This window comes from Miniopterus schreibersii, assembly GCF_964146895.1.
Source record: "Miniopterus schreibersii genome assembly, chromosome: 2".
In the NCBI taxonomy this organism is placed as follows: domain Eukaryota; kingdom Metazoa; phylum Chordata; class Mammalia; order Chiroptera; family Miniopteridae; genus Miniopterus; species Miniopterus schreibersii.
Genome location: NC_138102.1, coordinates 129,382,119 through 129,399,908, shown reverse-complemented (window position 1 = coordinate 129,399,908; position 17,790 = coordinate 129,382,119). Strand labels below are relative to the sequence as shown.

The window sequence follows — 17,790 nt, the reverse complement described above, 5'->3', positions numbered from 1 at the left end:
ACTTCACTGTTCATGTGCTCATCTCCCCCTTTGTTCAATCCCTTCCCCCAGTGATCTGCAAAGAATGGACCAGTAGTTCCCTGGAGAGCATAAAGCTGTAGCTTCCTGATGAAGCTGCCCAGATTATCATGCTTATAATATCTGGCTTTCCCTTTGCTCTCTTCTTATTACTAATATTAAATAGTTAATGATGGTAACAACATTACTTGTAATGGTAAGATCAAGATTCTAATCCAAGCCTCTCTCCCTAAAGCTTACACTCACTATTAATACCCACAGATGTTTTTCCAAGGTGGGCAGAGGAGATGGGGGATACCAAGATGAAGGATGCAGTGGGAAGTTGAGACAGAGGGTATAATAAATCTCTGTGTTCCAAGCTAAACAATTTGGACTACTTCCCAAAGCAGACGCTCTTTGATAAATGGTGACATAGTTAAATCTATATTTTGGAAAGATAATTTAAACAGTTGCCAAATGGAGCAATGGAAGCAAACAAATTGCCAGTGGAGAGAAACACTGCATTTAATGTGACTTAATCCAATTCTAAGATTTCCATGGCTGAAAATGACTTTCCTCATACTAATTTATTAGTATGTAGTGCATTTACAACAGTCCTCACTTCGAAAATGTCTGACACAGAACAAATTGTTTGAAATTATGCTTTATTCATATATATTAAATATTAATAAACAAAAAAATAAAATGCTTTGCATTTGGGTACAGTCACAATTGTCAACAATATTCTAAAGCACCGGGTATGGGATGAGATGCTATGTTTTTATCAGGGGACAAGTCAAATGACCTACACATTCAAGTGCTGTGTGACATGCCATTAAAGCAGTGGCTCAGAAAGCAGACATGATTCCAAATAGGCAGCAACCTGATGGCATCATTTAATTTGTAAGTGTTCATTGTATCACCAAGTGAAATAAATACACAACCCACAAGGGATTGCTTAGGTCAGCTGCCTAGATGGCCCCTGAGATAAAGCCTTGTAATCACATAGTTTTGCCTACTCAGAAAAAAAGGTCAAGTGAAATAGTCATAGGATACAGGAATTATAAATAATACATATATTAATATATATTCATTTTCATTAGATAAAAGTTGCTTTTATAAATAATTTGACCATGAGTTTAAAGTATATTCCCCTTATAAATAATGTAAAATATTAAATATTAATAAATAGATTTAGATTTAAACATTCAAATATTGCAGGCAGGATGACAATTATTTCGATGCTCTCCAGCCACGAAACAGAGTCTGACTCCTCTTTCTCTTCCTTTGGCTAGCTTTTGGTGACAGCTCATTTATCACTTTGTAGAGTTCACTCATCGCTTTGCGCTGGATGGCCACATCATTCACCTGTTGAAAAGGACAGCAATATTAATTTTGGGCATCAAATCCATCAGGATAGTCTGCTGTTGATGTAACGGTCCATGAAAATGGAAGTATTTCTTTAAAAAGATTATTTTTTCTGGAATAGATTACCTTAATATACAACAGTGCTTTCATCAGTAGTTAAGACTAAAATGATAATTAAATTGCTAGTTATGCTGTAATATGGTGGAGTACATGCTTTATCCTTAAGTTTACTGCTCCAGGATTCTCAAAATTATAGTGAAATGCCCACAAAGTGGAATGACAAAGCATGTTGGCTTTATTCTTTGTGAGCAATAACTGACTTTGAACCAGTCACTTAACCTTTCTCAACCTCTGTTTTAGATAACTTTTGGGTTCTCTACCAATTCTATCACCTTGTACTTTAATCTTTGCTGTATCAAATGAGTTACTATAGGTTATTGGTTCTCACCTTTGGTGTCTAGCAGAATAACCTGGAGACCTAATGAAGAACTCAGGGGCCCAGGTGCATGAAGAGGGCTTAAGCCACTGTTTGGTCACTAAGTTCCGCAGGTGATGCTGATACCCACCAAAGTTTGAGAACCACTGAGATAGGTTTAGTATTTTTTAAATACCAAGTCCAAGACAAATGAATACCATAATTTTTAATTTCCCCCAAATTATGTCAGTCTCATCATTTCCATAATGGGATTAAAAATAAAATATTTTTATATGGCATAAACAATTAGTGGTATAAACATTTAAAATTGGAATTGCAGAAAATTTCCCTGTACCCTGCCTTCTATTCTAGTACAGTGAACTATTTCCTCACATAAGTCAATGGGAACATTTAGTAAATTCATACTTGATAAAATGAGGACCATTTACTTTTACCGTGGCTCTGTCACTATGTGTCTTTCTTACACTGGGAACACTGTGGCCACCTTGTCACATTCCTGAGAATGACTAGGAGAATTCTAGACTGCAAGACTAATCATTTAAAGACATAACATGCCTTAAATATGTCAGCAATTGAGTAAAGGAGGAAAATGGTTGAGAGTTCACTTAAGATTACCCATCATGAAGCAGGAGGCTTACAGCTTCCCAAAAGATGGGAACAACAGCTTTTTTCAAGGTCTAGTTACAGCAAAGTAGAAAAAGTTCCTATCAGCTATGTGTTGTGATAAATTTTACTTTTCAGTGATCAAAGCATCACCAAGAAACTAGGGTACTCATCCAGGACTAGAGGTAAGCCAAGGGCAGCACTGGGTTAGTAACAAGTATGTTTTAGTCTCTAGTCTGTGGCCAAAAGAGAACTGCTGAACATTGGAAAACACTATTAGTGGAAAGTAGTAATAGTCTTATAATTTTTCCAAACCACTTTTGTGCCATCTAATGTATTGGGACTAGAAAAATCCTGAAAAGTAAGCATCTATTTCAGTTCTAGGTATAGTGAGAGTTGGGCACAAATCCTTGAGAGCACAAGTCATATCATGACCCCTCCCTTTCTCATATTTTTATCACAGCCAAATCCAAAGGAATCTGGAGGCCTTTGTCTCTTAGATAAAATTTTGGAAAAGCTGATTTGTCTTTATGCTTCAAAATTATCTTGCAGCTTCTAGACTCAAGCTTTAAAGACTTACAACAATTTTATGAAATGCAGCTTGGGAGTCTAAGGATTTCTCCAGCTGAGATAGATATTCTAGTGTCCAAAAGTTGATAAACAATTATCTCATAAGGTATAAATTCTACCTTTTTTTTTTTCTGAAAGCAAACAAACACTCTCGCCTCTATTTGGGCTGCACAATATGAGAGATTGAGAAGAGTCTGGCAGTGGAATGCTCTCTGTACCTTTTCAAAGACTACCTTTCTCCTACTTCATTCTCATTTTGTATCCATGGCATTGTAAAGTTTTAGAAGAAAGGAGGCTATAGAAATTATAGTGAACCCAACAGGCTCCTCTTATGATAAGGAAACTAAGCCAGACCTATGATTCATCTGAGTTCACACAGTTCCTTAGTGGCTGAGCTGGGAGGAGAACACAAACCTCTCCCCTCCTACTGCTCTTTCCGTTAAGAGTTGCAACCTCCTATCCAAAGCAAGAGACTTTCCATCACACAAGCAAGGAGAGAACTGCTTCTCAATACCTCCCTCAGCATCTTCACCACTTCTTCCTCACTGGATTTGTCCATTCACCTGTCTTTGTGCAATGCTCATAATGCCAGTATTTTCCCAAATCACAAAATTAAATAATCCCCATATGGACTATTGACAAAAATCACCCAAAAGCACAAAGAGAATTAGTAAGGAGGAATTTTGACCATGGGTTTATTTCATAGTTTTAACAACTGTACCCAGTAGCTCATTTCTACTTTCTGGGACTTAGGTATTTTTGCAAGAGCCTCTGCAATAAAACCAAGGAAAAAATTTAAATCAACTCACCGGAATTTGACTCAGCTTCTTGAAGTCTTCCAGTTTGCTGTTGCTGCTGTTGAAGAATTTAACACGCAGCTCTTCCTTGATAATCTCCATGCTACTTTGAATGAGCTCATTATCTTTAAAGTTTTCAAAGAGTTTGAAGTAGAAGGAGACAACTTGGCTCTGAATTATTTTTATGTCAGTCTCCTTGGAAAGAAAGAGCACAAAGAGAGGTTGATATGAGTTTATCTATCAGAAAATAAGCAACAAGAAAATCAACCAAATGAAAATATTCAGCTTACCCCTTTCCAATTGTTCAAAATATCTGTGAAAAGGGCTCCACCATTTCCTACATCTGAATTACTTGCATTCTGGAAGAAAAAAAGGGAAAAATTGGTTTACAGTTACTTCATAAATTGCCCTAAAAGTACAAATTTTATTGCACTTAGATGCTGACAATATTCACTGATTTCCTTTTCAACCCTCTGTTTACTTCTGGCAAGTATTTCCAAAACCTGTTATGTTGGACATTGCCAAAGACTACTATGCTATTTTAACTTTCTTATTCTCTAGTATAATCCTTAAGTTGCAGTGTCACAAATGAATTCAACAAGGCTGATGATACTTCAATTTGTCTCAAATAACTATGGTTTTTAAAAAAGTGGCTTCAAGACTAGTAAAAAAATCAGCAACCATCCCACTATAAAATACTGCCCCCCTTTGGTACAGATCTCTATAACATCTACCTGTGTCCTATCCGCTGTTATGTCAGCTTTAAAAGATAGATCCAAGTGTGTGTGTGTATGAGAGAGAAATTTGATATGATGTTGTGAAAATAAAATAGCTTTTGAAAGCTTGAACATAAGTATAACAGCTACAATTATAATAGCTAAAGTTTGAACAAATAATAAAATATTTTAATTAACCAAAATTAAAATAGATTAGCAAAAATGATCTTAATTAACTATAAATATAATTTTAAAAGAAAGTCATATAACAACAACAAAAAATTAAATACAAGTGAGATTATAACTCCCAGAGAATTCTAGCTAGGGACTGAGTTCAAGGGTAATTCGTAGGTAACATAGATGGGGTAGTAGAATTTTAAAATCACTTTTTGGAGAAAAACACCTATAAATGATTTTTTAAAGTCAAAATTTTAAGAACCTTACCTTCTTTAACTGATTAACTATTACAGATTATCATTTTAATGCTAATCTTGACCCTTTACGACCATCATCACCAAGTGCCTGAGAAATCAGAAACTAATAGCCAGTTATTTTTTCCCAATATACTGCATGCTACTTGACATCACAGTTGAATGGATTCTTACCACAGAATTATCAACATCATCCCATCTTATACCCATCTTTTGAAAGATTCATGAATGCCCTCTTAGTCTCTATAGCAAATTGAGTAGAGAATTAAAGCAAAATCTAGATCATTTAGTTAAAACTCAGCCAGTCAACAGTCAAAATAACACCAAGTCTTCTCAAGATGACTGTGGACTAGAGATGACAGCCTATCGTAGATACAATTCCAAGTGAACGTTCAGTCATTTTAACCACTAACAAGTATTATTAAAAGATCATACTTACAAAATATTTCTTTAGTTTTTCTGTTTCGTTAAGGATTGTGGACTGGACGTAGCAGCTAGAAGAAGCCAAGATCACACAAAGCTGAAAAGCTAAGATATAACTTGTAAAATTCATTGTTCTGGAGAGAGTTAGGCCGAAGTCGTTGAAATCAGCAGCTCCTGTATTTTTGATCAGGCCCAAAGGACTCAGCTGATCTTTCTCTTCTAATAGCCAATCTGTAGATGTTCAGAAAAATGTACTGTACCTCCTTTTGCTGCTGGTATTTATACCTAATTGGAGTCTCATCAGGATTACGTATTTTCACAAGTTTTTTTAAGATGAGATGGTGACAGATAGACAGAAATGCTAGTTAGTTTGTATTAATAACTATGGTTTTGTGGCATTTTGGTATTGTAGTTAGAGTTTCCTTTCAACTCCTTGGGTCTTTTGACGATGAGACGGACCCATTATGCCCACCTTGCCATTCTTGTGGGATTCTCTGAAAGCACTTTTACTTCACACTATTCAGGAATTGGAAAATGTGTTACACCTCCTCCCTTTGCCCTTGTAAAATGTTGGCTCCAATGTGTTGACAGAGCAGACTGATCATTTGTTTGTGGTTGGGAGCAAGTGAAAAGGAAATTCTAGGGGCTCTCAAACCTTTACAAAGGGGGCACTTTTTAAAATTTTTCTTGCAAATAGCCAGAAAGCAAGGAAAAAATGTGGTTTAAAGACCAATGTGGTGAGGAAGTCCTTCATCAGTTAGTAAAATATCTACTGCAACTTTAAATTGCTCTGGACAAACACTGCCCAATAAAAATCTCATGCAAGTCAAATAGACAAATATAAAATTTCTAGCAGGCCCATTAATAAAAGTAAGAAGAAACAGGTAAAAATAATTTTTAAAATATATTGTATTTAAACCAATATATTCAAAATATTTCAATATGTATCAATACACATTATTAAAATATTTTACATTGTTTGTCGTTTTAAACCCTAGAAATCCAGTAGACATCTTATACCTACAGCAAATCTCAATTTAGACAGGTCATATTTCAAATGCTCAAGCCATGTGGCTAGAGGCTACTGTGTTGAACAATATAGTTCTGGATGATCAATTGTTCCAAATAATCATTAATCATGAAGAAGGTTTGTTTTACTTGTTTATTTCTTTTCCTTCCAAATGCAAAAAGTAGAATTCTTTCTCCACCTTTAGTAATTTATTTATGAAGCAAAACACGTGGGGATGACACAGGAGGCCTGCCACTCTTAGGTTCCAGCCCACCTTGTATTTCAACCTGTACTGTATGCTCTAAAGTATCATGTTTATGGTGCAGACCTGAATCCTGGCTCCACCATTATCTAGCTATATGATTTCGAGCATCTATGACTTCAAAATAGGCCTAATATTAGTAACTCCTTCCAGGTTTCAGTTGAAAATTAAATTACACAGTATATATAAAGTGCTAAGAATTTTGCCTGACTTGTAGTAAGCACCCAGTTATCTACTGGGTTATCTACTGTCGTTTGGCCATGTTGGATGACTAGTCATTCCCATAAATATGTGCTGAACTTTTGCTTATACTATTCCTTTGGCCTTGAGCTTTCATTCCCTTCATCTGTACCCATTCATTCAAGCCCGGCCTAAAAAGCATTATTTCCATGAGTTCTCCCAAAATTATCCTTCTTAAAATTAAGCTCACAGGCCTAGCACTTGGTTCATACTTTTCTTAGAGTTCTGATCTCTCAGTCTCATCTTAGAGTTAGTTACTCATGTCTTGTTTCCTACGTTAGACTGAATTCCTTAAAATCAAAAATGGTTTCATTGCTTCTACAACACCGTTTTCTCCCCTAAAAACAACTTAGCCTGGAGATTTGTCCACAGACAGTGCTGAATCAAATGTATTTGGATACTTCATCAAAGATATACTTTGAGGTTATTTTCCCTCATGTTCTAATCCCAAAGTTATCAGACCTAACCTGTAGGAAAAGAGTTTTTAATTAAATAGAATTTATGATTATGTTGGAAACATGATGCTATGTCTTTAGCCAAATCCTGCTTCCTGGGACAATTCCATGTACACTTTATGTGAAAAAGGCCTCAAAATTCTTTAAGGGGCAATCTACCCAAAAATTAACCAAGATCAAAACATAGCTGCACGACCAAAGCCTCATGTTAAGCCAGTGAAAAGTGTAGAAAGTCTGCTGCTGCCCACAAAGCTCTAGTGTAGTGGTCCTCAAGGGAAAACAGAGCCCAAGTAGTGTGCTTACAGGTAACACAGTGACAAGAAGCCCTATCAAAACCTGGAGATACACTGCAGGCACTCAGTACCATCCAGGAAACCACTGGCCAGGCTCCAAGTTCCTGGAAGAAATATTCCCAACCTTCTGGAAAGGAGTCATGATTATTCCCTTGATTTACTCACTGGCATATGATATTGGGGGTGAGAAGTTAAGAAGAGTGAGATGCATATTGTCTGGGCATTTGTAAATTGACAGTGCCCCTTTAAAATTACAGATATATATTAGAAACATGTTTACAATGTGGCCAGATGTCTAGGGGTAGTAACTACAGAGCTAACATCCAAGCCCTACTAACACTTGATGGCATGGCCAAGCATAACATGGAATTACGAAATTATGGAAATTATCTATGGTTATTTTTAATTTTTAGATTTGTTAATCTAAATTTTTAGATTTGTTAATCAAGACCCAGAAAAACAAAGTACTGTGCTGAAACTCATTCAACTGGAAAATGCAAAACTGAAAATCCACCTGTCCCACAATCACTCAATATCCATTAAGGTTATTGTATGTGCCTAAAGCTGTGTTAGCTATGTAAATTCAAACAATCACATTCTATCAGGCTTTGGTTTCTGGAATATTTTTTCTGTAGAATTTGTGAGATAATAGTTACTCTTTAATTCCTTAAAAAATAGTTAAGCTGCAAATAAAAGTTTAAAAATTCTTAGTTAGAAATCCCAGCAGGCCCAATCTTGGGCATGAAACCTGCACCACCTATCAGGACCCCACACTTATTTAGACCTGCCTACATTTGGTTTAATGCTCTGTTGTTATCTTCCTGAAATTCTTAATGATTTTTTAAACAAGGGACCCCCATTTTCATTTTGCAGTGGTTCCTGCAAATTATATAACTGCATCCCAGACTTGAAGTGAATCTTATGGTATCAGATTATTATCTTTTAACATTCAGTACTTTGGTTCAGAATATTGCCACTACAATAGTATATCCTTTCATGATCTTTTCCTGTCTTGTAAAGTTTGCCAAAGACATTTCTCTCTCTTTTCTGATTGTAAAACACCTTAGGTTGCACATGCAAACTAGAGGTTTCACACTTTGTTGGTTCAGCCAACACTGAGACTGCAGAATAATTCACCACCAAGGTATTCTTTCAAAGTTTTGCAAACCCACCAAAGTGTGACCAAACTCGTAAAATGAAGGGGCTGAAAACTTTCTTTTTTCTTTTCAGCTAGACTTTCTTTCTGAAAACTGGCTATGGTTATGCATTCAGCGTCAGCAAGATTTTCGATCGTATCGCATGCTATTCTTAAGTGAGTAGGTAGTCGTACAACAAAATTTACACCTTGGTCGCCTTGTTTCCTCTGTGATCAGCAGTCACATCCCTAGCACTCACAACCAAATTATCTTATCCAGACTTTGGTGTAGATTTCTTCCACAGAATATGAGTCAACGTTGGATCCATGCCCCCACGCTATTTTGACTCCCGGAACACCTTACATCATTCAAGGTGACCCTGCGGAAGAAGAGTGACATATAAAATGGAAGTCCACACGGAGTCAGATTTTCCTCACAATTTGACTCATAAAATCCCATATGTTAAAGGATGGTTTTCTGAATCCCCCTTTTTCTTTCATGCCATCTGGCCAACTTCGACAGGCGATTCAAAGACTATAGAAGACATTTTACTTATGCAGTACAGGCATCAGCTTACAATAGTCTCAATTTTATGTCAGGTGGGATTGTGCATTGATCATTTAAAGATTCATGGTCATGCTTTGCAGGTCATATTTTTATTCCAGTAGGAATTTTAAAGCACCTGACAAGTGCCAGCTACTGGAATTAACCTAGGGTTACCAAAGAAGGATGGGACAGTTGTGTTGTAAAAGTATTTATTTATATTCTAATTTCAATCAGTTGGTAAATTCTTACTGAGTATTTACTACACGCCTATAGATTTGAGAGTTACACGAAGAAGTTAATGAGACAACTGGCAGGAGCATATGCCATCACATTGGTGGCTGAGTTGATTCCTCTGTCCTGGTTACTGGGTAGGCATCCATATTCTTATCTTCTCCATGTACATCTTTCCCAGGGGGTTCATATAGTTGAAGAGGACTGATTACTGGACAAAGGGAAAAACACATACCTGGCACATACATCGCATTTTCTCCTATGCCCATGTCACTAGTCAGCCATGACATTCTTTTCTACTCAGTTTAGATGTAACCTCTGAATCCTTTTCAACACTGAAATCTAGACAGATACTACTAATTTATTAATGTTTCATTATGTATTTTCCCTGTGGGGGGCTAAGGTGTCTTTGTTGCTATACCTCTTACTTAGATCTGCTAAATGTGTTTTTTCAAATGACAAAGAAGCAAAAGACATGATTTTTTCCTCCAAAAACATCAGTACTAAAGAAAAAACATTACAGCCCATGAAGTAATAACATAGAGGAAAGATCTTTAGCCTAAGAGGAAGGAGTCCCAAATTCTGGTCTTAGATCTGCTACTGTATGATGTGGGATTTTGAGCAAAGTCTTTACTCATGCCTTACATCTCCATGACATCATCTTAAAAAGAAGAGTTGGGTCTAATGAATGGTGTTTCCTTTCATTTATAACATTCTAAGTTTCTGACTGTGATTTCTGAAGAATATAATACATTACTAAGAACTAAGGTTACATGAGGTAGAGACTCCAACAGACTTAGAAATTCTAAGAGGAATAGCTATCTGAGTGATGGGAAAGTTGAGGAATTTTATCAGTGGCTTCATTTTTAAATTTAATTTGAATTTGAGCTTTAAATTTGATTTTAATTGAACCTGGAAAGAAATATAGAATTTATAAGATCAGGCAAAGAATAAAATTTCACAGTTTTACTTAACCCTGTAGGCCATGTGCTTCTTTTTCCAATGGTCTCAAGAAGTGAGTAGTCTTCTTGGTGGCCCCTGAAATGGCAACAGTCTTTGAAAACGTGAATTTTAACAAAGAAGACTTATCCTTCTATCTCCTATCATAAAAGTTCAATACAGAAGATTTAAATTTTCTCCAGGCTACCTGGAGGAGGAATTCTGAATCTGTAAGCATCCAATAAATAATAATTTTTTTTACCAAGGTTTGATAAGTCATTATTCCTGTGTCCTTAATTCTTGAACTAATTCATGAAGTACCTGAACCAAATTCTCATCTATTAGTTTTTCAAATAGAAATAGTTTTTAATGCTTACAAAATTATGTGACATCTTTTAAATGAAAATCAGACAATCCAGAAAAGCACAAGAAAGGGAAAAAATCACCTCTGATTTTGTTACTCATGAATAGTTAGCATTTTGTCACAAGTTCTTTCATATTTTTTCTATATACCTAACACACTGTCTAGCACAAAACTGTTCCTTAACAAACTTTATGGGTTAATTAAATATGAGGAAAAATTGCCCAATGATTAAGTCCAAAGGCTCTGGAATGGGGCTGCATGGTTTCATCATGACTTTGCTCCTCATTATTTGTTGAGTGGAAGTGAGTTACTTAATTTCTCTGTGCTTCCATTTCCTCATATATAAAAAGATGATATAGATAGTAGGTGTCTCAAAGGATTATGTGACTATAAACTAGGTTAATATATGTAATGGTACAAGGCCTGACATATAGTAAGAGCTCAATAAATGTGTGGTCAACATTACTAGTGCCGTCTAAGATCCAGGTTAGTCTTCCTGGCACAGGGAATGAAACACTTTAGAAGTTCTTGCTGTTAATGGGACCTTTTGATTTATCCTGGCCAGTCTATTTTGAGTCTAAGTAATGCTTGTCACTTCTGGGCTAAAGGCTGAATAAAGCCCCTGGGAGGGCTTCCAGGTCTCTCTTTACTCGCTGCTGTGATGGTGGAGGTCATATATTTTAAGGACATGAAACAAGGAAGATCAAGTACATATGTTTCTTTCAGAACCCCTATACTAATAGTAAAAGGATAAAAAAGTTATAAAGCCTCAAAGAGAGAGAGAGAAGAAGACAACAGCAGATGAGACATGCCAATGAAATTATGGAAAATACCAAGTCGTAACTGACTTCAACTTTAGACTTCTCCATTGTGACAATTACTTGAGTAACAGAATTCAACCAGAAGAAAATCAGTTCACACTGTAGATCTGCTAAAGATTCAAGAATTGTGTCATCACCTGGCTGGCGTGGCTCAGCAGTTGAGCATTGACCTAGGATCCAGGAGACTTAGGTTCAATTCCCGGTCAGGGCACATGCCTGGGTTGCAGGCTCCATCTCCAGCGGGGGGTGTGCAGGAGGCAGCCGACCAATGACTCTCTCATAGTTGATGTTTCTATCTCTCTCTCTCTCCCTTCCTCTCTCTGAAATCAATAAAGACATATTTTTTAAAAAAAAGAATTGGGTTATCAACAACCTCTGAAAGGTAAGTTTAGTGTAAGATTGAAAATAGGGCAACTGATTTAAAATGCATATAAGCTGTAGTTAAATCCCTGCCAGGCTACTACCCCTGCCACGCCTTGTTTCAAAACTGGAAGTTTATTTCCATAAAGGTTCTAGATATCTAGCACAGCTGAGGAGGAAATGAAGTGTTCTAATAAGATTAGGATTTAATTGAAAGTCATCATACTGAACAGTGAGACCATTGGCTTCCAAAATGCTTACTCTCAGGCTTATATCCCCCAGGCAGGTGACTAGAAGATTCATCTTTAGGAAAACTGGCCAACCAGCCCAAAGGAAAAGAAATACTAACTTTTGGGATTTCCCCCAATGAAACACACCAGTTTCAAGTATCATCTTAATAGATTGTGAGTCAAGAAACTTGGGTTTGAAAATTATAAATTTGTGATGGTTACATTAAAATTAAAATCAAACAAATAACACAAGTTATTAAAGCCAAGAAAAACAAATGTTGTACAGGAAAAAAATGGAAAAATATACAACAAATATTGTGAACAATATTTACCTAATCATAATAATGTAAACTTTACTCCAAAAAATGTAATATAGCTAAGATAAAAGAAGAGGATATTAAGAGTGTGTGTATATATATATATATATATATATATATATATATATATATATGGTAAAATAAGTCAATCATAATTTTCTATAGTAGGAAGTGTATAGATGCTAACTAAAATGGGAAAAATGCAATGTAGAAATTTTTTAGTGATATAGAGCTAAGTAGAAATTGAGCTAAGAACTGAAGCTAAAAGAATTTGAAAATGATTGCCTTGGGGAGGTATGTTTCAGGAATGGAAAAGCATGAATCAGAGAGCTACTAATTTTTGTTGTAAGCTTGATACTATTTGCAAAGTTTTGGAATCCCTAAAACACCCTCATTTCTGACACCAAGTGTCAGCTCAGGAGTCTTCAGACCACCCCCAGGTTCAATAGTTTGCTAAGAGGACTCACAGAAGTCAGAAAAGTCATTATATTCATGATTGTGTTCTATTACAGCAAAGGAATACAGATTAAAATCAGCAGATGGAAAAGGCACAAGAAGCAGAGTCCAGAAGAGTTCCATGTTCAGAGCTTCCAGTTGTCCACTCTCAGTGAAAATATGAGAAGTACAAATTTCTGAGTAATGACGTGTGACAATATGCCTGGAGTATTGTCAACCAGGGAAGGTCACTAGAGATTTAATGTCTACAGTTCACTGGAACTTGATTGCATAGACTTGGTTGACTGCCCACATGACTGACCTTAGTCTCTAGCCCTTCCAGAGGTCAAACTGATACTGTTGGCAGCGCAAAAACAGCACCAGATGTTAGATTGGTGGAGTCAGACCAGACCTTGGTTCAGCAACCTTGGTACCTGAGTTCTGGCTAGAAAAGAATTCAGAGCCAAGGCTCAAACTATCAGAGAAAGTTTATTTAGAAAGTCACAGAGGTAGAACATTTTTGAATGTTTGGGGGGTTTTTTTGTTTTTGTTTTTCAAAATCTGGGTACATATTTTTCTTTCAGGCTCTGTAGGAATTACAGAGAGATCTAGTTTACAGGTGGTACATAGCTTAGGGTCATCTCTGAGAGCCTTAAAGGCTTGGCTTTATGGAGCCACCATCCATTTCCCTTGGGAATGGCTTCAAGATAGTAATAAAATTAATGGTGTCATTAACTGGCCAAACCTCTCCATTCCCACTTTATATTGGGGCCAGGCTGTGTTGCAAAAGAAGATTAGCTTTTTTCTTGAAGAATTCATGGTCAAATTTCTCCCATTTGGTAAGTATGCATCCCAAAAGGGGTATCTTGAGGCACTGTGGACTGGTTCCCCATCTACAGAGAGACAGATAAATTCCAAACTGAGAGTTAGAGGCATCCATGCTAATCCCTGGGCTGTATTGGGCTGCCCTGTGGCCTGAGAACCACAGTAGAGCAGGTTATCCTGCCATCTGGGTGCCACCCAGGTGTAAAGTGTTCCAGTCCCAAGCTTGGCATCCCTGCTTGTTGACCTCCAGCCTTAGATAGCCTTATTGGAGGTCCCTCCCATCATGTCTGTCTGTATAAAGGGTGCTTAGTAACTTTGTCATCTCAGATGGAAAGCTCATCTTACAACTCTGGTCTTTAGTAGTTGGGTTAGTGACCTGTTGCCCTGTCTTTCATGTTCCCAAGAGCTTTGGTCTTTTAGGAGACCCAGGAGATAAAAGACAGCAGCTCTTTGAAGGGAAGGGAGAATCCCTGTTAAGCCATCACTGAGGCTTTCATAGAAGTTGGAAATAAAGAAGAGATGGGTTAGAAAAGTGCAGAAGGAGTTGAGGGTGGTCCTGGTTTTAGGGACCTTAGGGAATATGTAAAAAAAGGTACTTTAAAAGATAGGGAACTCATGCCCGGCAGGCATGGCTCAGCAGTTGAACATTGACCTATGATCCAGGAGACTGGGGAACAATTCCTGGTCAGGGCATATGTCTGAGTTGCAGGCTTGATCCCCAGTGGGGGACGTGCAGGAGGCAGCTGATCAATGACTCTCTCATCATTGATGTTTCTATATCTCTCTCTCCCTCTCCCTTTCTCTCTCTGAAATCAATAAAGACAAATAATTTTTAATAAATAAATAAATGAATAAATAAATAAATAAATAAATAAATAAATAAATAAATGACAGGGAACTCGCAAGGAATCAGAGAAGATTCCCAGTAACTATGTATGTTAGCTAGGTGAGACAGACCGAAACAGCACCTTGGGCCCTGAGAGCAAATCCTGTGGGCTTTCTCTAGGAAAATTAGAAACTGCTGGATGTCCCTGGGTATGAGAAGGCCTAGAAATCATAGGAAAAAAATTCCCCTATGCCAGAGTCCAGAATGGTTGTAGAGGGAGATTGGTGAAATATGAGGTGGTCCAAGAAAGAAAACCCGTAGGAGATGGGTGAAGTATCGGAGAAGCCAACAAGAGAGAGTTTCCTGAAGGCTGTAAGGTACAGGCAAAGAGTGGTATGCCAGAAACAGGCCTCACAAGTGAGAGTTATGCCAATGTTTGCCCCAGCAGTGAGCAATCAAGCATGCCATCAACCAGAGCTGATCTCAGGAGGTTGGGTAGTAGAAGGTGTGGCTCTCAGGAGATGCTGTGAGTGGCCAGCAGTGCCAAGAGTTGAGGCAGATACAGCAGAATCCCCAGCAACAGACAAAGCAAGGAGGATCCAAGACCTCATAGTGTTAGAGGAAGCCTGGAGGTGCACAAAGAGAAAATAGCAAGTATGCATCTTGAACCCAAAAGTTGGTAGTCTGGGACATATGGAAAAAGATGATAGATAGATGATGATAGATGATAGATAGATAGATAGATAGATAGATAGATAGATAGATAGATAGATAGATAGATGATAGATAGATAAACAAATCAGGGAGCTGGCACTGAGTTTTTTGGGCCTAGGAGGTAAACTCTCCTATGTTAATTTTAGTTATAGTTTAAGATCTGTAGAGTCTGAACAAAATTTCTGGGGATATGGTGTAGTGGATTAAAGTGTGCTTCTTATGGGTTGAGCTCCAAGGGGCTGTCACCTCCCAGGTCATCTCAAATCCTCTTACATGTCTCAGTTTCTCTCCCTGGCTGTCTAATACAGCTGTGAGGACTGAGTGCTAGGTAACCACTCTTTATGTGCACATCTCTGGACAAGTCAATTACTTAATTACAGTTGAGTTGGAATTCTCTATAAGGCTCTTGCAAGTCATGAGGGATGCCCTCTGACACCTCCACAAAGATTCTTAGTCACCTAAGAATACCCAAGATTCGAGCTTGAGAGACAAAGTGCCCCTTATCTTCATAGTCAAACAAGTTCAGGCTCTCATTTAGACAACAAAAAGTTTTGTTCAGACTCTCAGAAAGTAATTAATAAACTGCCAGTATTAACTGCATCCCTGGCTATCAGTCCCAAGATAGAAGGCCAAGAGCATAAAGAGGTAGGAGTGAGTCATAGAGGGTGACTTACCTCAGCAAGCAAAGAGGACAATCCAAGTAATGGAGGCAAGAATGGCACCAGGTGTTAGACTTGTGGAGTCAGACCAGACCTTGGTTCAGCAACTTCAGTACTTAAGTTCTGGCTAGGAAAGAATTCAGAGCCAAGACTCAAACTATAAGAGAAAATTTATTTAGGAAGTCACAAAGGTAGAAGTGAGTGGTAGAAGAAATGGGCTCAGGAAACAAGTTAAAGAAGTAAAAAAGGGCCTTTGATGCTTAGAAGAGATGAAGGTAAAGATAATGCAGCTAGGGGGAAGAAGAGGGAGAGGGAAAAGGTATGGGCATGCTCCCAGGAAGGAAAGCATGCTGAGTCCTCTGTCCTAAGGGCTTTTAAGGGTGGAGATTTTAGGGAAGGTCCCAGGGGAGGATCTTAATAGAATATTCATCTGTTTCCAGGTGTGTCCTTTCAGGGTCATGGTCTCCACTGATTTGTCAGCACCAGGGCAGGGGGTTCATTAGTCAATGCAGCTGGTCCTGAGACAGCCATGTCATCGCTTATCTGGTTTTGCTGCTTTTCTGGGCCTAGATCTAGAACTCAACCGAGACCTAGATGTATTTGATGTGGGTCAGAAACTCCTTGTCCTGGGATTTAATGATTAAAGACTATTCTCCAGTCCCCTTGGTCATTCCCCATCTAACAGGATCTAACTCACATGACTAGCAACATGCCAGGGGAGAAAAGGTCAAGGGAGGATTCCGACCACATGACCATCGATATGAAAGGTCAGGGGGTCTAAACCACATGACCAGCAATATACTAGGAGAGGAAAGATTACTTTCCGAGTGAGATCCTTATTTTCCCAGTTTTGTCCATTACTGGACACCTGGTGCTTTCCACCCTGGTGACCTTCTGTCCCTGGCCCACCATCCTTACTCTGCTCATGTCTGTCTAACTGCCTACAGTAATACCTCATGGCCCAAGGCACTCAGGTAAACAATGATACTTTTATCAGGCAGCATAGTCTAATGGTTTAAAGGTTACTTCTCAGCAGCTGAGAGCAAAGGCCACTTCTCTCTTTGGACAGGGTTAATTCATTACTACACAGTATTTTTTTTTCTTTTTATACAGTTTGTTCTGTTGTACCTTGTGTTTTCCTTAATATGATTACCTTATACTCAATTAACAAATAAGAAAATGATATTGATAAAATGTAGAATTCATTTTGGTTCATACTGGATTTTTCCAGCATATTAATGCTTTAAGATAATCAAGTACAAGTTTTCTCACCACTAGAAGAAATCCTTAGAATAATTTAAGACCTTAAGAGAAAGGTAAAAAAGTTACAGAAGTGCTTTACTTTAATGCAAGTAGTTGTTAGTTTTGTGGTAAGTACTTTATGTGCATTATTTCATTTAATTATGACAACTATTTAGATAAATTTATTTTTATTCTGTAGAGGGAAAAAGTGAAGCTTATAGAGAGGTAAAACAACTTGTTCAAAGTCACTAAGCTAATAAATGACAAAGCCAGATGAGGTTAAGTCCTCTGCTTGTGCTCACAACCACTCTGCTCAAACCAAGTTATCACTTGATCATAGAATGGCTATTGCTCTCTACCTTGGTTCCAAAAGCTTGAAGCTTTTAATATTATATCATTTAAGGTTGTTTGTTCACACATATTAAAAAAAACAACTCTACTTTTAATTAGAAGATAAGACACTGAATATATATGAAGGAGCTCATAGGTGGATGACAAAAGTGAAGAACCATGCTCAAAAGAGATAAACTGTACCTGACATTCCC

The 17,790-nt window shown here is 37.5% G+C and overlaps 1 protein-coding gene across 1 annotated transcript; it reads right to left on the bottom strand.

Moving 5' to 3' along the window:
• Nucleotides 1–1,230: 1,230 nt before the first annotated feature.
• Nucleotides 1,231–5,471, bottom strand: IFNG (interferon gamma; the record flags this gene model as incomplete). Its single annotated transcript, XM_081128937.1, has 4 exons — nucleotides 1,231–1,365; nucleotides 3,784–3,966; nucleotides 4,062–4,130; nucleotides 5,358–5,471. The coding sequence occupies 4 exons, from the start codon at nucleotides 5,469–5,471 to the stop codon at nucleotides 1,231–1,233; spliced, it is 501 nt and encodes a 166-aa protein (XP_080985063.1).
• Between the last annotated feature and the right edge of the window lie 12,319 nt (nucleotides 5,472–17,790).